This window comes from Mytilus californianus, unplaced genomic scaffold, assembly GCF_021869535.1.
Source record: "Mytilus californianus isolate M0D057914Y unplaced genomic scaffold, xbMytCali1.0.p SCAF_8, whole genome shotgun sequence".
Lineage (NCBI taxonomy): Eukaryota > Metazoa > Mollusca > Bivalvia > Mytilida > Mytilidae > Mytilus > Mytilus californianus.
The window spans coordinates 47,529,056-47,550,736 of NW_026262734.1; the positions used below are offsets into that span (position 1 = coordinate 47,529,056).

The 21,681-nt window shown below is 33.0% G+C and overlaps 1 protein-coding gene across 1 annotated transcript; it reads right to left on the reverse strand.

The window, feature by feature from the left end:
• Positions 1-658: 658 nt before the first annotated feature.
• On the reverse strand, positions 659-16,481 carry LOC127711611 (matrix metalloproteinase-9-like). The gene is made up of 11 exons (XM_052217707.1): positions 16,374-16,481; positions 15,155-15,237; positions 13,243-13,379; positions 12,156-12,231; positions 10,556-10,692; positions 7,653-7,895; positions 6,718-7,245; positions 5,044-5,214; positions 3,954-4,087; positions 3,091-3,242; positions 659-953 (listed from the first exon to the last, which is right to left on the reverse strand). Exons 1-11 carry the CDS (start codon positions 16,479-16,481, stop codon positions 866-868), a joined length of 1,857 nt encoding a protein of 618 aa, XP_052073667.1. The 3' UTR covers positions 659-865.
• Positions 16,482-21,681: the final 5,200 nt, after the last annotated feature.

A 21,681-nucleotide genomic window follows, 5' to 3' on the forward strand; every position in this document is an offset into this window, starting at 1 on the left:
AATGTTCGGACTCCCCTCTCATAATTCAAAGTACTGGATAATAGGAAGTACCTGTCCGACTGATCCGGTAAACTATCACAAATTTAAACTCTAACTTGAAAAGCTGCTGATTAAGTATGAATTCAAACTGTTCACCAGTATTTGAGAAAAGTGTGACAAAATATTTATGATAATGCAACATTTTGAAAAAAAAATCAAAATATTACCAAACAGGAAGTATCTAGTGGACAACAATCACACCTTGTAACTCCTCACTATGAGGCTACTGACCAAATTATGAAATATTTTAGTTCAATAGTACTTGAGATCAGTGTGACTAAAAATATATATGTCATTTAATATATTGAAAATGCAAAGTATCGGCAAACAGGAAGTAAGTGTCCGAGAGATCCGAAGAGTGCTCACACGTTACAAGTCATTACTGCCAAGTGCTGACCAAATATTTAGCAATTTTTGTATGTAATACACGAGAGAAGCATGGAGTAAATATTTGTTGGACTAACGGTTTTTTGAACGCAGGAACAAGGTGAATGCATTACAGCCCTCTTCTCTCCCAATTTTAGAGTCAGACTATAATTGTATATAAAAATACAGAATGGAAGAATAACAGTTATATATTCCAATAAACGGTAGGCAGAAGCACGTTAACAGAAACGGGTGTTTTTTACAATTTTAATTCTTCTATTCAGATGAAACATTTTTAAGATTAAAGCAATTAAAACATTCGTGTATCAGTTAAATATCACATAACAATAGATGGCAACTGATTTGATGAATAATGATTGGTTTTCAAGCACATGTAGTGTTTTAAGAACAGGAAAAGGAACATATATGTAATTGTCACTTTGTTCGTGTCATCCATTATCTACAATGTACATTGGTCCTTTATGAAATGTGATGCGGCGTCGTATGGTCCAGCAAGAGTGTTTTGTTGCATGTCAAAAGTATAGTACCTGTATGAAAAGAACAGACACATTAGAATGTATATATGATAACAAGTTGAAAACATTTTTCAATACGGTTTATAGATTAGAGCAAAATAAATAGAAACCTCCAAGGAATCCGTATGTTACTCTTCTTTAAAAAAGTTAAAACAAATATACAATAATGACACAACCACATCAGTCGGTCCATTATTTTTATTTACCCTACCCACCCCTTTTATAACGAAGAGAAACAATAACAATCATCCCTGTGCGTGCTCATAGGTTTCTGCTCAGTCGACAATTATCGATTGTAGTGTATAGCACATTTTTTTAGAGGCAGGGATTTTTACCAAGAGGTCAAAAAAGAGGAAAACAGATAATTTGAAATTTAACAGAAAGTTCTCTTGATCCTGTAGTATTTTATGTAACCAATATTTCTATATCCAGTAACACTATTGGGGAAACCAGTTAGGTTTTGGTCAGTAAAGACATGTAAGAGCTGCTGAATTGATACGGCGAAGCGTGCAGTTATCAAATGATAATGCTACATTTTTTTCATTCTTCATGAATAACAAATATATGGTTTTTTATAGTTGATTGCTTAAAAGATCATAAGAAAATAATTTATGTAAGTACAGAACAAATTAATAATTAATGACTGCTATTGGATATTCGTTGGGTCATTGATGAATTTGAAAAGTCAAGAACATGTACATTTCGCCCATGACAACGGAGATTTGTGATTTTTTAAATGACATACAAAATACTCCACTTTTCATCTGAAAATCCTCTTTTGTCAAATTTAATTACATTCTGAAGTGTATCTGAAGTTTTTAAATGTCTGCTGTTATGGGCTATCCTAAACGAACTCATCATAAATGTATACCCCCTAGGACTCATCGCATATTATTCGATTCATCTTGATATATAAAATTAGAAAACAAAAATGGTTTATGGAGGGGGTCTCAACCATTTACAAGATATTTGAACATTTTCAAATAGCATGGGGTCAAAATGACACCGTGTGACTTAATCTTGATATACCGGTAACACACGTGTCTATTTATAGTTAAGGATGGATATCCTCAATCATTTCATTTGCAAGATTTTTGAACATAATAAAATGACATGGAGAAGGGATAACCCCTAGGGACTCAATGTACATACCATTCAATTCATCTTGACATGACAAACGATGTTTTTTAATCATTAGATTCTCATGGATCTTTTACGATTTTTGGTTTAATTTGAAAACAAAATGTATTGTTCATGGTCATAGGTGACTATTGACCTATGAGTAGATCATATAATCCCATGATCATTACTGAAGACCCAAATGTCTCAATCACTTCATGTTCTCAAGTTATAAACATTTAAACATTAAAATATAAATGCTCTTTATGGTTCTTAAGTACACCACGCCCTCCTTTTGATTCTTCAAAATTATACTTTAAAACCCAAAACTTTCTTTTTTATACTTTAGGAATCAACTAAGCAATGGCTTACTTTTATATTTTGACTTGGATGGAGAGTTGTCTCATTAGCACTCATACCACATCTTCTTATATCTACATAGAGTTATTATGATCTAATGTTTTGCCAAGATTCGACTTTAGGTATTTGAGATCTGCCGCGACCAGGTTCATAATTGTCAGATCAGAGAAGAAAAAAAAACTTCGTTTGGGAGACTTAATACCTTGAAAAGTTTCTACAGAGTGGGTCACTAGTATAAAGAACGCAAATGCTGACTGAATGAGTAGTAAATGAGGACATGGTATACGGGGGTAGACAAATTGCCTTGCATGAGGCCACTAAAGGACCCCCGAAAGGATTGTTGCAATGGTTTATTCTTATGCAGAGAGCGTGTCATCGGATAAAGTTCCCAATTCAGAACAGCCAACGAACGCAAATGGTTTTGCTGCCTGATAGAAGACCGGGAATTACCATATTTTTCATACTCCAGTCAACCCTTGACGTTCTACTATATATAGTTTGCCTTTCACGAATAAAGATACATTTTGGCAATATGTTGATCACTGTTGGTTCCCCAAACGAATTCCAATGGTATTAAAAATGCGTCCACAAAACGAAATAAATATGTCCTTCAAATAAATTAAGCTTCTTTTTTTTAAAAATAAATTATGAATTATATTTTAACACTTACATATTACTTCGGAAGAAATAAACTGTAGCATCATCGTAAAGCATAGCTGAATCACATTCTTCTGTTAATCCTGGAAACTGTTCTGTAATTAGCTTCTCAGAATCAGCAACCATACGTCTGGTTGATAAATCTATTTGCCACACTTTAGTTGACTGAAAATATAAAGAATATCAAATGAACTTATTATAACTTCAATATATTTATTATTAACAAATTCAACATCCATGTATACGGGCAGCTATATGTGGAAATCTTCTCAAATGATCTTTAAAAAACAATCGGCGATTGACTGTCAAAGTCCTGACATGGTAAGGAAACTTTTAAAACATAGTGGTTTTGAATAAGCAATTATGCTTTACAGAGCTCAAAACATCCGTGTTTATTTAACTGTTTATAATATATTAAAACCACCCGAAAACTCAGTTTTTCTAACTATTGCACTGAACTAGGTTAAACAGGATTTGCCACAAATTTGGTGTTCAGCTTTAGTTGCTCTTAAATTGCAACTTCTTATTTTATTTGATCTTCCAACTGTTTTTATTCGAGCGCCACTGACGTGTTTTATGTAGACGAAACGCATGTGTGGCGTTCTAAATGATAATGCCTCGTATATTTAATAATTTTTGTTATACTTTCTGTGAAGTGTTCTCGGGATTTTATCGATTAATCTAAGCGAATTTAATCAAAAACGTTTCATCATCATTTTCAAACAATTATGATATACATATGTATGTTGTCGCCATAATTTCCGGAGTTGATATATCTCGTAACAAAGAAAAGTACACGCCTGTCATACAATGTACATTGTACTGGTAATCGTTATCAAGATTTACACGGTTCAAATGTGATATTTTCATACTTACACCAAGGATATAAACTCGATTTTCGTTCATAGCAAATGCAGCACGTGGTCTCTCGGGCATACTGCTTCGTCCTCCTCTGATCCAAAACATCCTTGTACGTCTTCCCTCCGAGTTGAATTCATACACTCTTCGTCCTGTTCGTAAATATGAAAACACGTAAAAAAAATACCCTTTGTCTATCGTTGGCTCAATAGCAATGATGGCAAAAAATAATTTCAAGTTGTGTAGTCTACGTTGTTAGTTTGTTTGTGGCTTGATGGTGTGTTTTATACACACATGTTTTGTATTTGTTTAACTAAAGCAATATGCCTAATTAATTTTGTATCGTGCTTGTTTACTCCCAATGTTAATGCGGCTGCGCAGGAGGAAATATCAATCTACTAGTACATATTTTCTCTGACGCCGATCTTGGGTCGTATTAATGCTTCATGTCTGGTATAGAGCAGCATATGCCAGTTTTAAAGCCATTAGCTTAACCCGGTTGAGGATTCGTCCCTCAAACTGCTGCACTTGAGGCCAATAAGATACTACAACAACACTGTTAGAGCGGTCTTGGCGAAATAACAAAAGAAAAATTGAAGCAAAAGTAATTTAAAAAAAAATTAGGCGAACAATATAACGATTTTTAAGCCCAATACGAAGTAAATTTGGAGCAGGATACCCCTCCCCCTTTGCCCCCGACAAAAAAATATAATATTTTGATATCGGTATTTAAACGTTTTGACTCGAGAGTCAAGTGGCCAAGGGCAGAATAATATTGAAACTGAAGTAAGCAAAATATGTATTCTGCTCATGCAACAATACGCAAACGTGTTTTGCAAATAAAAATAAAAATGGGTTTTGCACTCTCAAAACGGGAGTTCTTTATCTCATAGTTAGTGAGGCCTTCAACACGGAGCAAAACAAACTCTCACCTCACTGCAAGTTTAAGACGTTCCCTAGCACTGGCTTGAGCAGAATTCTTTGCATAAATAATTCGGATAGTCTTTACTGAAGTCCGTGAAACTATCAACAAGTCAAATAATTAGGAAATATTAAACAACGAAAAAACAATTTACCAAGTATACATGGTTACCCAATGCGGACGTACCCCGTAAAAAGTATGTTTTATCTGTCTGTGGTATCCTAAACACACTACTATGTCGTCGTGGAGCTCCTCGAAACAATCTGCTTGTTAATGTTCCGCGTTCTAATCCATTTTCCTCATCCAATACCAATACAAAACGACGTAACAAAAAGAACAAATAGTTTCCATCTGCATCTTTTGAAAAAAAAAAAAAAACATAGTTAAAACATTATATTTATGTTTTTCTTTCTACCCTCAAAATATGATCAATCATTTCAGTATAAATATTCTTGGTCATAAATATTGTTTTTTGTCGAGCCTGCGACTTTTGTCACAGAAAGCTTGACATAGGGATAGTGATCCGGCGGCGGCGGCGGCGGCGGCGTTAGCTAACTTCTTAAAAGCTTTATATTTTAGAAGATGGAAGATCTGGATGCCTCATACTTTGTATATGGATGCCTCATGTTACGAAGTTTCCGTCAGTCACATGTCCAAAGTCCTTTACCTCATTTTCATGGTTCAGTGGCTACTTGAAAAAAAAGTTGAGATTTTTTTAATGTTAAATTCTCTCTTATTATAAGTAATAGGATAACTATATTTGGTATGTGCGTACCTTGCGAGGTCCTCATGCCCGTTAAACAGTTTTCACTTGACCTCGACCTCATTTCATGGATCAGTGAACAAGGTTAAGTTTTGGTGGTCAAGTCCATATCTCAGATACTATAAGCAATAGGTCTAGTATATTAGGTGTATGGAAGGACTGTAAGGTGTACATGTCCAACTGGCAGGTGTCATCTGACCTTGACCTCATTTTCATGGTTCAGTGGTTATAGTTAAGTTTTTGTGTTTTTGTCTGTTTTTCTTATACTGTATGCAATAGGTCTACTATATTTGGTGTATGGAATGATCGTAAGGTGTACATGTCTAGCTGGCAGGTGTCATCTAACCTTGACCTCATTTTCATGGTTGAGTGGTCAAAGTTAGGTTTTTGAGTTTTGGTCTTTTTTCTAATACTATATGCAATAGTTCAACTATAATTGGTGTATGGAAATATTTTATGATCTATATGTCAGTCACGCAGGTTTTATTTGACCTTGACCTCATTTTCAAGGTTCATTGCTCAGTGTTAAGTTTTTGTGTTTTGGTCTGTCTATAAGCAATAGGTCAACTATATTTGTTGTATGGAAGAATTGTTAGCTGTACATACCTGCCTAGCATGGTTCATCTGACCTTGACCTCATTTTCATGGTTCATTGGTCAATGTTTAGTTTACTTGGTTAATGTTAAGTTTATGTGACAGTTGTAATAAAGCTTTATATTTAGGACTATCAGCATAATATCAATGATTAGTAAAGAAGGCGAGACATTTCAGTGTGTGCACTCTTGTTTCTTATGTTGATTAACCTTAGATATTATCTCTTTGTTCACGATGCCTCCATTCATTTAATATATTCCAATTACAGATTATTTGTCAAGATTTTTTTATGTTTTGTAAAAAAATACAGTGCATTTTATTTCATATTAAAAAAATAAGATCAAAAGTAAAATTTATGCAACCTTTTCGCATGTCCACTGCAGAATGATTTAATTACATAAAATCAATCAAGAAAAAGTCCTCTATTTTGACATTTTTATCATATCCCAAATAAACGATTTATCCATGTCATCATGGTTAAAGCGATATCGAAATAAACATACCTCTGACCGTGGCATCATAACGAAGTTTACAAAGTCTAGGTCTGTTGTCCACTGCTGGCGTCGGTGCAGGTGTTGGTGGTTGAGTTGGTGGCTGTGTTGGTGGCTGTGTTGGTGGCTGTGTTGGTGACTGAGTTGGTGGCTGAGTTGGAGGTTGAGTTTGTGGTTGAGTTGGTGGTTGAGTTGGTGGTTGGGTTGGTGGTTGAGTTGGTGGCTGTGTTGGTGGCTGTGTTGGTGGCTGAGTTGGAGCTTGAGTTGGTGGTTGAGTTGGAGGTTGAGTTGGTGGTTGGGTTGGTGGTTGAGTTGGTGGCTGTGTTGGTGGCTGTGTTGGTGGCTGAGTTGGAGCTTGAGTTGGTGGTTGAGTTGGAGGTTGAGTTGGTGGTTGAGTTGGAGGTTGAGTTGGTGGTTGAGTTGGTGGTTGGGTTGGTGGCTGTGTTGGTTGCTGAGTTGGTGATTGAGTTGGTGGCTGTGTTGGTGGCTGAGTTGGAGCTTGAGTTGGTGGTTGAGTTGGTGCTGGCGTCTGTTGAGCACCTGTAATATAAGTGAAATACATGGTATTAGAATGTTCTTTTCTTAGTTATATGGCGAGACATTAAAACTAAAGAAAAACAATAAAATATAAGTTTAATATCAATGAGACAGCAACCTTCCAAAACAGAAGTGGACAGATTAAAATCAGTCTAAAATGTTGTTTCTTTATCATTTTAACAGAAACAAACGAATTAGTCGTCTGACATTAACGGTTAATTAAGAGCAACACTTTTGCTTTAAAAGGGATCAACTGTTTTTGTTTTCTTCTCATTTACCATTTTCTGCATCAATCCCATTTTTAAAAATAGAAAAACGTTAAATTGTTATCTGCTTGAATAGATTTTAACAATTATTTTATAACAAAGTATTTTATTCTCCAAGTTATGTGTACATATTAAAACTCATACCATATAAGGATCGTATTCCAGCTATATCATCAGGACGGAGTTTGTAGTCGGGTATATATCCGGTGTAAAATGGTGCCATTAAAGCATCGTTATTTTCAGAATGATCCAGCCCAAGAGCATGTCCAAATTCATGGGCACTAACGATAAATAGGTCAATACCGGTTCTGTTTACAACCCATGTTTCACCTTCGTCAAAATGTACTCTTCCATTTTCAGGGAAAAATGCATGAGCAAGAACTCCACCTACGATAACGTAAATCAGTTAAGAAATATTGATAATAAAATATGTTATAAAATTGTGATAGTAGAGGCAAGTATGCAGTCATATTTTATTTATGATGGAAATGCAAATCTAATTTCTCATAATAATGACATGGTTCAAAAATCAGTACAATGTAATTAATTGACATCTTCAAAACTGTGTAGAGGAGGTTAATATAAGTAATATTAAAAGGAAAATTTAACATACATTTTAATGTTATATCAAAGATGTTCCATGACTTATATTTTGTATTCACCTTTTAATACATAGCATATCCTCTGAAATATTTTTGGAAATGTAATGTACAGTTATAATCGTGTTTCTTACACTTTTTTAACAATGCAATTCTCAATTGCATACATCACCATCTTCGCTGGGCGCATTACATTTGCGCGCTTTTGGGGATAAAAATATTTTACGTTTGCGCGCAGCTTTTGATTACATTTGCGCGCATTCATTTTACAGGTAACACATGTAAAAATAAAGATAACTCATAGTAAATATGTTTTTAGTTGTTGTGATAAAATATTTTTAATATCAAATTATATATTTTTTCAAATTGACTTCTAAAAATATATAGTGATCGTGATAAAATCCCGTAATAGCTTAAGACATAAATTGTATTCTTTTTCCTGATTTCATCGAATAGTGATCGATTTAGTAAATAATTTAAGTCAGTTTGTAAGGTTGTGTGAAGACACAAACATGGAGTTTCGTTTGTCATAAATAAATCGGGGGGAAATCATTAATGAACGAATGAATTACTTTCCGTATCGAGAGAACATTTAAGTCCTGGGATATTTCATGGCGACCAAACCGTAAATAATTACAAAGATGTTTCATTAGATTCTCTATTTCCTCCTTGGGCATCACTATGGTCAGAAGAACCCAGGCGTACTACAAACGGCTCGGAACCATTCCGTGCTCACTACAATCAGTAGTTTTATTCAGCACATCCATGTAGTTTTGTGTTTCATAAAGCAGTGGGCTTCAAATATTCAGCACGTTACGACATGTAATATCAGTACATTTAAGGTGGCTCGGGTTTCTACTTCCATCTTTGATTTTGAAGTAGCAGATAACAATTGGTCTATATCTTTAATGAAATCTGCAGATTTTGAGAGTAGTATGTAATTCATGTGTAAGACTTTTCATGTTAATATAGAAAAGTATGTGCTTTTATCATATTTACGGCTGTATTTTCTATAAAACACAATATTTTTGTTTGATTCATTTTTTCAACTTTGCCACATAAGGGGAGATAACTCAGATAGTAGGGGAGATAACTTAGATAAAGTAATTTTTATAATAGAAAGTGTTGTGAATTTACCTATTTTAATATGTAGCAAGAAAACAAGTCCAGTGACTCCATTTTTTCTTTTTCTTATCTGAAAGCATTTTATAAGAGATCTCTTCTCACATTTTATCTTAAAATTCTATGGTGTAGTTTTCTTTTTATCACACAAAATTGGATTTTCCATGCAAAATCTATATAAAATCTGACAATTTTGCACAACCTATAGCGTGAAAAAAAGTCCGGTGACCCATACTTTTTATTATATTTTTGAAAAAAGCATGATCAAAACTACATTTTGACAAATTATTAATAAATTCTATGGATTTTAAATAAGACCCCCGGCCACCTTAATCTTTAGATTTGCTATGTTTTTTACATTTTATCATACTGTATATATTTCCAGGACTAAGCCTAAGGACCAGGAATAAAGCGGACTTATACTGCTCGAAAATAATAGTTAAATAAATAAGTATAATCTACCTGTATTTACCTCAGTTTACCTGAGTTTACCTGTAAAACAAATGCGCGCAAATGTAATCAAAAGCTGCGCGCAAACGTAATGATTTTTGCGCGCAAATGTAATGGTAATGCGCGCAAACGTAATGCACCGTCTTTGCTAGCAACTCCCCTCCTCCCCACAGGATGGGATTGGATGGCAATCCTTGGCTAGCGAATATGATATATGACAGACATTTAAAGTTTCAATTTGTTTTTCTTCATTCAGTTCAAAGTTGTATTTCATTGTTATCATACCGTAAGAATAACAATAGACTATTTTCATATTACCGACTTTTCAAATCCGAGTAATATATATTTTTTGTCGACAGGTTAACTACTCTTTGGTAAGACATTCTCGTAATCAGTCAAGTAAGAGCAACAAAAAGTAGTTTAATCAAACTTACAATCGGTACAATTTGGGGGAAAAAACATTGTTTTATGTTTTCTATAAATAACAAAATCATTGGAGAAAAAAAATCAATTTCAAAAGTAATGCCATTGTTATTCAACATGTGTTGTTGCATGAAATGCTAAGTGACGGTAACTGGTATCTTAGAGTAATGTATCCCTGAACAGTAGAGTAGCTAAGTTAAGTAAATGTAAGTCGCAAATACATCTGAGGTCCCTCATGGAGGTGTCCAAGTAATCACATAATCACAATTATTTTGCCAATATAATCACATAATCATTAATTTTTTTTTAAAACAAGATAATAAAATAATCAAAAATATAGTCATAGATTATCAAATAATCAAATAATCATGAAATATTTTGTCTGGTAATCAAATAATCACCATAAAAATGGCCAAGTAATCACATAATCAATAACTCCATGAGGAGGCTCACCTCTACCGTCAAAAGCGCTACCATCACCGTGACTTCCAGATTCAAATCTAATGTTAAGATCCTGTCCAGTGGTTACCTCTGTAAAGGTCAAATCTGCCACATCAGACCAAGCTAGCATCGATCTCTCTATTTCAGATCTAGGAAGCAGAAATAAAAAATTCTACGAGTAAATAAATTGTTATTTAATAATCTATATAAATACCACTACTCCTGAGTATCATAATGTCTAGTATACAGTTCGTAAATCAATGTTATAATCGGAAAGATGAGGAGAGGATGTGGATGTGCTTCATGAATTTGTACTTGACAGTAGATATTTTGTTGGAATTTGCTTAAGGTGGTACCAAACACCTTGACTAAAATTGATTTGGCTTGTTTAATTTTCATATTTTACAAATTATTTACTTTGACCCTTTGACAAATATATAAAAAAAAAAATTATTAAAAATTGAACCACACACTTTATCGGAAATTTTATTGGATATATAGCAGTTTGCCAAACACTAATTTTGATCATAGAGAAGCTTGATATTTCCCTAACAATAAAACGTGATTAAAACGTTCAGCTGATTTTTACAGAGTTTTCTCCCTTTAGTGATATGAACCACCTTAATTTATTTACCAATCGGCTGAAGACCAAAAAGGACCCCGTCAATATGTTTCAATTTTATATCAACAGAACAGGTTGCACTCAAAGGGACCACTTCTATATCTTTCAAAGTTTTTCAGAGGAACACGATGCACCCTAAGGGACCACGTCGAAATGTTTTTAAAATAATTCAGAGGAACAGGGTGCACCCAAAGGGACCACGTCTATATCTTTCAAAGTATTTTTAGAGGAACAGGATGCACCCAAGGCACACGTCTTTATGTTTCAACGTATTTTGAGAGGAACAGGGTGCACCCTTAGGTCACCCCTTCTATATCTTTCAAAATTATATTGAGGAACAGGGTGCACCCTAAGGTAACTCCATATATACGTTTCATAATTATATCAGAGGCACAGGGTGCACTCAAAGGTAACCCCATCTATATGTTACAAGTACATGCTGAATATAGTGATTCAGTATAAACGTTATCACCATGCTTCTTAATGAATTAATTTCGGAATAAAATATATTTACATTGTAAGGTTAGTTGTTCCAAATTGTTTTCGAGAAATTCGCTTTTTTAGAGCCGTGTTTTTACCTGTTTATAAATACTAGTCTCATTAATTTGCATTATAGATATAATTAATGTTTATAAATTCGCACAGAGTTCCTCCGGAAATTCCAACTTGAGCTGGCATAGCATAACCATAGTGGCAACATTTTAACCATGTCACATTTTTCTGAGAACAAGTCGAGTTCCGATGACGATTAAAAGAAAAAGCATATTTGCTGGTACCTACCAATTCATATCTGATGAAACAAACAAAAAAACAAAAATAACGAAGGACAACCGGATCGGTCACTTTATAAGTGAAAATTATTTGGGAAGAGTGTTTGATCATGCACTTTTAATTATAATTGTTATTTTCTATTTATTTTTTTGTGGATTTTTTTTATTATACAATTTATATTTATAAATTAGTAAATACAGCAAAGTAACCGATATCTACCTTGCTACTGAATTTGACAAATCGCTGGTGTACTTTGTAATTCTCCATGATAAACTCTTTTTCCTCCATTTTGGACCTGAAGATATAAATAATATACATATGTAATCTATTTAAACATTTTTTAAAAAGGTCATATTTGTTTTTCTTTTATTGGTTTGTGCATAAATAGTACCGTTGGGTTTCTAATTTGAATTGTCATGTCAGTGCCTTATGCATATGGATATAAGAAGATGTTGTATGAGTGCCAATGAGACAACTCTCCATCCAAGTCACAGTTTGTAAAAAGTAAACCATTACAGGTCAAAGTACGGTCTTCAACGCGGAGCCTTGGCTCACACTGAACAGCAAGCTACAGTACTGATGTAGCCTACTTCAAGGTATGGAGTTTGCGTATTGTTGAAGGCAGTTAGGTGACATCAACCTTATTTGGTCTCTGATGGATGGTTGTCTTATTGGTAATCTTAACACATTTTCCTATAATGTTTTTGTTCCTGAAATTATCCCCACCAAAAGGTTATTTATAAACAATTAAGCATCTTAATATTTTTGTCTAAATATTCCATTTTATTTTCGTTTATGCATATCTATTAATCTCTAATATTGTTAGCACTCGATTATAATGTTTTTCGTAAAATATATTATACATGTATGTGTCAATTTGATTTGAAGTAAATTTCTACCATTTGATTTTAAGGGGTAGAGAAATATTTTTTAAAAGGAAGAATGAAGCAAAGTAGTTAGAACACAGACCAAAAAATGAATAAAACGAACACCCAAAATATACCAGGTCTTTGATCAAAAAGTACTTAAATTTCAGGACACACCCAAGGAAGATAAAAACGGGTAGTTTCATTTTTAATAACACCCGATTTTTGTTGGGATTCGTGTTGCTCAGTCTTTTAGTCTAATTTCTTTATGGTTTTGTTGGTCAGTCTTCGATGTATGAGCTTTGGTTCTTCCTTTATTATCCTCCAACCTTTTTTTTCAAATAGCCCGAAAATAAAACCCAGAATCCTTTCATCAATCTTTCTTAAAACAATCTCATAATTAAGATATGATAAAATATTAATCTTGTATATATAATTACCAGTTACAAATGGTTTGGGTAAACCGTCTGTCCCAACCTTCATATCTGGAAGACCACATCTCGGTGTGTTCATTTTTTCTATAGTAGCATCGTCTAACTGTCCTGTTACCGGGAGTTTGTTAAACTTTTGGAAGGCTCTGCAATTTATATTAGTTAAAATTATTATTGTCATTGATTATGTCTGTTTTTATTTCATCAACATTTATTTTGAATCGAAAAATGGGTACGAGTTTAGAGAACATACTACTATATGCAAAGTCCAATAACATATTATGTATAATAGTAATTTGTGGCAGTAAACACCCCTTGATTACTTAAACTGGACCCCCGTTGTGTTCACTTATCCAGGGGCGGATCCAGCCATTTATAAAAGGGGGGTTCCAACTATATGTCCCCATTCAAATGCATTGATCGTCAAAATAAAGGGTGGGGGGTCCAACCCCCGGACCCCCCCCCCCCCCCCCCCCTGAATCCGCCACTGCTTATCGCTACCGTGACTCGGTGCGGAGATTTAGATGGGATGGCGGACCAGTTTATTGGTGATAATTGGGCATACCTTAAAAAAATGTATGGCAAGGTACCACATGCCATGCCACTACGTGATGCACCACGTGATACCATGTTTAACAGTATGCCGATTATTGTTGTTAAAATAAAAGATGAAAAGTTTTTCGTTACGTTTTCCTTTAATCTGTTTCACGTACTATTACAATTATATTATAGAAGGTAAAGTGGGATTTAATTTTTATTAAATGATTTAATGAGTGAGCAGAGATGTGAATCGTGGAAAAATCAAATTATCAATAAATCATAAAAAATAATTCATATAAAATAGAAGATGTGGTATGAATGCCAAAGAGACAACTCTTCACAAGAGACCAAATGGCACAGAAATTAACAGTTATAGGTCAGTTTATTTACAACGAATTTGCAATTTAATTGAAAAACTGCAGCTGTGACTGACAACGTTCCGTTATACTTTCTGTTTAAAGGACCTTTCGACATGTTCGAGATCATCTACAGGTTGTCATATCATTGTTAGCTAATTATAAGCGAGGACACAGGAACTGAATTCTCATCAGATAGATAAAATTGTAAATTACAAAACATATACATGTATATTTAGTTGTCCTAGTATTTAAATAAACTTATAAACAATTCTATTTTGTAACATAAAAATATGGCAAATGGGAAATTTAAGTTATTTAATATTTATTTGAAACGGATATGTAATAAGTAATATATGTATTTGTAACTTTTAATTCATAATAACAGGAAGAGTATAATTCGATTTCGATCCCGGAATATTGTTTTAATAAGTAAGAATTATGCAAAATGTGGGCGTTTCCGTTCTGACTTTATAACTTTCCGAAATATACGAAAATGTTGTTTTTTACAATATAAAGTGCACTCCAAAATAATAATTCGCATGGAAAAATAAAGGACATTATGAAATGCAATTAAACAAAACAAAGCATAATGATTAACAAACTACAAGAAGAGTAAACCCTAAAGGTAAAAATAAAAACAGTAGGTAATAAATAAACAACAACTAAAAAGGAAAGAAAAAAACAATATACCCTTTCCCAACCAACAAGAATAAATTTATAAAAAAAAACCAACACACACATACCAGACGAGATACAATAATAAAGGTAAATGAAAACCAAAAAGAGGATAAACATGATACAATTTCTTATATATAATAAAAAAAAAACTACGACAAAATTTATTAATTTTAAGAAATGAATGAGAACCTATATCGATTGCAACACTATTTTCCAGAATTCTAATTTGAACCACGTCGAAAAGAAATTTATAGTCCGTTCTCGTTTAATAAATATAGTCTCGACTTAGAACCAGGAAAAAATCATTGTTGAATTAGCATCTTAATATATCTCCGGTATCTTACTTTAGAGATTCTGTCCTCTCGGCGGTTGAATGTAGTTTCAATGATTTAGCAGGTGCCATGTAACCGAATTTTTCCAGGTAACTCTGAAAATGAATAACACGAAAAGTGTCAGTAACCTTTTAAGACTAACAATTAAGACAAAACTTATTAATAAACTTTTTTGTACAGATGCATTAGTTGAAGATATTCCCATTTATAGTACAAGAGGTACGTGTACTTTATTTTTTTTCCATAGTAATCTATTACATTTGTAAAACAGTAAGTAGAGGAACTCATGATAAAAATAACCAAACGAGTAAGACTAAAATGATAAGAATAATTTGAAATCAATATCAGTTCATATATTTTCAAAAGCTTTAAACAGCGATATCTACAAGAAACACTCACATTTATAAATTGATAAAATGAAATATTTCTTTTTAAATTCAGTATTCTTTCTCTCTGGCATTTCGAGCTGCCTGTGTGTGAAATATTTGCCACTGGATGTTAAAAAAAACCCAACAAACAACCAATCAATCTCAGTATGAAGGATGTGTATGTCCTAAATGCAAGAAAGGCAATTCTTGTTTAAGCAAAGAAATTCAGATTATATCTTATGAATTGTATAAAAATTTATTGAGTGTAACGGCGTTGAACAAATTACATTTTGTATAAAGCGCGGAAGAGGTGCTTTATATTTAGAATGTGCGTACGATCAACACTTTGACAACCCATAAAAATTCAAAAAGGCGCATTCATTTCTTATAATTACATTTATTTGCTACAAGGCACATCAAGCATTTGCTTTCAGTCAATTTTATAATTCTTTTATCAGTCAGCTTTGTAGAGATTTTAATGGTGTCACGTAAAGAACCAGATACGGAATCGTATGAAACTATAATGTAATGAAGTTCTTAAAAAATAATAACCTTTTAAATTTATGTTTTATCTCCAAAATGTTTTCGAGTGGCTGTGATTGCTGAATTATTAATAAGTTAGATTGATTAAGATTGGTCCTTCCTATTAATTAGAAAGATACAATAGTGTGGCCTTTTTAATCGTCTTCGCTTGGTCGCAAGCTGTAGGTAGCGTGGCCTCTAAATGGAATTCAATGGACATAATGTTGCTATTTGTCGTTGCTTTTTGCCATTATCAAATCCTTAATGTTTACATAAATAAAAATAAGTATCCCTTATTAATAAATTCTTAAGTTGATCTTTAGAAGTAGACATATACTTACATCCACTACATTATTGTCGCCATTAATTACGGCTCGGACTTGTCTGTGCTTGTATATTCCATGACATAAACAGTTTACAAAAAGTCCAATAAAAATTATCAATCTCATGTTTTTTGTTTATAATTATTTTCATTAATGACACTTTGTAAATGTGTATCGTTTTATACTAACAAAAGACGGATTAATTAAGATCCGTCTTTGGTCATCAGATTACCATTTTACAAAGATTCAGAGGCTCAGGGATACATAAATATCCTGTTATGGTCATTTTGTCTATTAGAGTACGATTGTATTTACGTAGGGTTAAAAAAATCGAACAATAAGGGATTAAATAAGGGATTAACTTATAATAAAAAACAGTCAGGATTTATGTAAAACAAACTTATTAAATATAATAGTTAATACTGGTGTTATTAAATATTGACAATTGAACGTAATTAACTGAAACGGACAAACGTTTGCGAAATATATTCATGTAAACACGCATGAGTCACACAGACAAAACACATAATTACGTGAAAAGACACTTAAACAATTTTACGTATACCAACGATTGATTGTTTGGTTGCTTAACGTCCAGTAGCATATATTTCATTCAAGGATTTACTATTGAAAAAAAAAATGTCACTAGAGTCATATAGCTGACTCCTTGATTCGTTTCATGAAAGAGGTATAGTCACTTTACCCGGAATACACATCAGAAATAAAATAAGATTTGATATGATTGATAAAGTTTTAAATATTTAAATCGTTTCCATAATTCACTGCATCACAGTTTCGTGTGTGAACATCTTTAAACCTCCGCTTAATACTATAAAACACTATCTTATATTATACTTCATGTCAAAATGCGGGATTCTGATTGGTTAATACGAGGGAGACAAATTACTCTATCCCATGGCAAATACTCTATTACCCTTCACGCTTGATTATTTGTGCGCTTTACTAAATAGGGATGATTGTTATGTACAAGACGTCATAGTTAATTACTTTGAATTCGAAATTTAACAGACAGCAATAACAGAACATTCAATATAATAAATTAAATAACACATAGCTGAAAGGGTGATAGAGCAGATTGTTACCCCTCGAAAATACATTGTCAACCTTGGCTTCGCCGCGGTTAACAATGTTTTCTCGGGGTAACAATCTGCTCTATCACCCTCTCAGCTATGTTTTATTTATAAAATATTCTGGGCCCGTATGCATAAAACATCTTAACTTAATTAAGTGTTCCTTAAACTTAGATTTCACTTAGAATTACCTTAGTTAAGTAAAATTCTTAAGTCACATGCATACAATTACTTAAGCCTTCACTTAACTTAGGAATACTTAATTCGGAACGTTTCTCTAATTACCGTATGATATATGTGTTAGCTCATCGCATGTTCTCATCCGTGTAAAAGTTTGTTTTGACTATTCAAATTGATTGAACAATGCATTCTGTTATTGAGAACTGGGGTTAAATTGATGTTAGTGTGTAAAAGAATTGAATATACGTAACCAACGAAATTGTACAAAAAAAATGCCAAACTGGCACATAAGAGAATAGGTTCTTTTGGGAGGAAATTTTAAACATATTTGTAATGTGAAAAGGGCTTGGAAGGAAATAAAAAATACATAACAACATAATAAGTAAAGAAAATTGCACGAGGAGAGATTCTTAAGAGATCCAAAAAGAAGTGGGACAATTTATGCATGGAGAGATAAACGTAAAATATCAAGATATTTCGAAATTATCCTCTAGCAATTTTTTTGTTCATAGCAAACAAAAAACTTTGGTCACATGAGGAGTTGCTAAATGAATACTCAACATTATCTTGTAGAAAATCATCCAGCTTGATAATGGTGTATGTTAGTAAAATCTTTATTTAAAAAATAGTTACAAATCATCGAACATTCATCTTTCACGAGTGTTGCTGGATGGAGGGGGTGGGTTTTTTTCTGGGGATAACTATATATCTTTTAACTCTAACAATACATGCAGGATCAAGATTTTTTTTTAATCAATATTTTAGAAAAAAATTTCATTATTCATTTTTGAATTTTGAATAATGAAAAATGAAAAATGGACGTACTTCAGCGCTCCATTATTCATTTTTCATTATTCAAAATTCAATAATGAAATTCAAATTAATCTAAGAAAAAATAAATCAAAACACTCTTTGAAATTTTTATCTTTATTTATTTATTTAGTTTCGGAGGATAAACTAGTGGGTTTCCCTAACTGTTTTTAACAGAAATTCCTTGTTTTAACGTATGGGACGACCTGAATACCAAAACATATATAAAAATTAAAAATACTATACGTTGTAATTTATTTTATTTTCACAGGATCTTTGCTATTCTTCATCCCCTCATTATAGATATAGCTTATCGATTGTGCCGCAATGCCAAGTAGAGGGGTTACGTAGGACTAAATGCCAAAATACGCGTAAAAATTAAGAAATAGCCAATTTTGAATAATGAAATTGATATTTTGAATAATAGAATGGACTGCTGCGACCCTTCAGCCCCTAATTACAGATATACCTTATACGTCATTCGAAAGCTTATCAATAGAGGAACAAAAAGTATATAATCAATATGTCCCGCAACGCCTATTGGAGGAGTTTCATAGGACCTAAATGTCAAAATATGCGTCAACAATAAGAAATAGCTTATTTTGAATAATGGAATGGACTGCTACGACCCTTCAGTCCCTAATTACAGAGAAACCTTATACACCATTCGAAAGCTTATCGACAGAAGAACAAAATGGTTATAATCAATATGTGCCGCAATGCCCATTAGAGGGGTTACGCAGGACCTAAATGCCAAAATACGTGTGAAAATTAAGAAATAGCCAATTTTGAATAATGAAATGGATATTTTGAATAATGGAATGGACTGCTGCGACCCTTCAGCCCCTGATTAAGATATACCTTATACGTCATTCGAAAGCGTAACAATAAAGAAACAAAAGGTATATAGTCAATATGTCCTGCAACGCCTATTAGAGGAGTTTCGGAGGACCTTAATGTCAAAATACGCGTCAACAATAAGAAATAGCTTATTTTGCATAATGGAATGGACTGCTACGACCCTTCAGCCCCTAATTACAAAGAAATCTTTTACACCATTCGAAAGCTTATCTACAGAGAAACAAAATGGTTATAACAGATATGTGCCGCAATTCCCATTAGAGGGGTTACGCAGGATCTAAATGCCAAAATACGCGTGAAAATTAAGAAATAGCCAATTTTGAATAATGAAATGGATATTTTGAATAATGGAATGGACTGCTGCGACCCTTCAGCCCCTAATTACAGATATATCTTATAGATCATTCGAAAGCTTATCAATAGAGGAACAAATGTGTATAGTCAATATGTTCTTCAATGCCCATTAGAGGAGTTACGGAGGACCTAAATGTCGAAATACGTGTGAACATTAAGAAATAGCTTATTTTGAATAATGGAATGGACTGCTGCGACCCTTCAGCCCCTAATTATAGAGGAACAAAAGATATATAATCAATATGAGCTGCAATGCCGTATTCAAATGATAGTAAGGACAAGAATCTTACAAATATGCTTGTAAAAAAATACCAGTAAAAGTTTCACTGCCAACTGATGCTCCCCGAACTACGTTTTATGTACATATGCTTGCAATTATAGTGAGAAAGAAGCAGGAACCTTCATTGAAAATATTTTGTCTGTATACATGTGTTGCAATTAATAATGGGATATTGTACCGAAAGCCAAATCAAAAAATTTCTATTTGAACTAATAGTAATTTTAACCTATTCCCTATATCAACCATCTGTATAAGTTTCATTCCACCAAGCAAGATAAATCTGTGCTACTATCTGTATACCATTTTTAAGCTCACCTGGCCTAAAAAGCAAAGTGAGCTTTTATCATCACTTGGCCGTCGTCGTCCGTCGTCGTTAACTTTTACAGAAATCTTCTCCTCTGAAACTACTGGGCAATTTAACCAAAATTGGCCACAATCATCATTAGAGTATCTAGTTTAGAAATATGTCTGATGACCCCACTTGCCAACCAACATGGCCGACATGGCTTAAAATAGAACACAGGAATAAAATGCAGGTTTTGTCTATTGTGAAAACTGCTACTAATAGAGTCAATAGAGAAAAATAGACAAATAGAAAGAGGTTGAAATGTTCAAAATGATGAGGTCTACTTATTATCTTTTATTTCAAAACGTTTGGCTAATATTCCAAAAATGATCAAAGCACATAGTCGAAATCGTCAGACGACTCTTCATTCGAATTATTGTCCTCTAATGACGTTTTTTTTTATCAATTTGAATTACTGTAATAGATAGATAAAAACATAAAAAAAGCAAAAATGATCAGCAAGTCAAGTACTACAAATAAGTTTTCATAGAAGTTACAGTCGATTTTTACCAATATTTTACGTTTTTGCCTACTATCTTGAAAACTATAAAAAAAAAAATAAAAATAGATAGACACTTAAAAAGCAAAAATCAGTGTATATAATGTGCGAATCCTGAAATACCACTTTTACTGTATCCGTTATGCATTTCTAATATAGAATGATAAATAAATAGATGACTTTTGAATAAAATAAGAAATAATACATAATGTGTACTGTTTTTATAAATTCATGATATAGGTATGAGATGCAGACGGGTTTTTATCGCGCCTACAGCCATCCGGGTGTAAAATTGATATACAAATAGATCAATATTAAGAATAGTTCACGAACAGAGCGTGCAAGAGATTGAAAAGCAGCTAAGTTTCATTTGCAGAAAAATGTACCTTTTAACATAATTATTAATGTTGTATAACTTAAAACAGGTTTTGTTATTCAGCTTGTTGATATTGAATTAAATTCCACTATGTTGTTTTCGTTATGCGATTCATGTTAACTGTCGAATAATGATACTAGATTTTCATTTTCACTGTAGGGGCGATTCATTTCTATTGTACATGCGATGCATTTTCACAGAAGGAAATTAATTAATTTTCATCATATAAAGTCTTAATTCAGCCGACTCTCTAGCAAAATTTGTGAAGTCAAAAGGATTGATATATATGCATACTTTGTGAGTGAAAATCTGAGGTAATATATCAATAAATTCCCCAAAAAATAGCATTTATTGCTAATATTGTCAATTCTATTTTCTCCAATAATTTGTCCAGATTCAGATCTAAATGTAGGATAAAATTTATCCTTTCATATGACACGCCATCATTGAATACATACATTGTATATCTTGAACAGTTAAGGCAATCCACGTCACTGAAAAAGCAAAGTTTTCGGTTTCGGTCTAAATC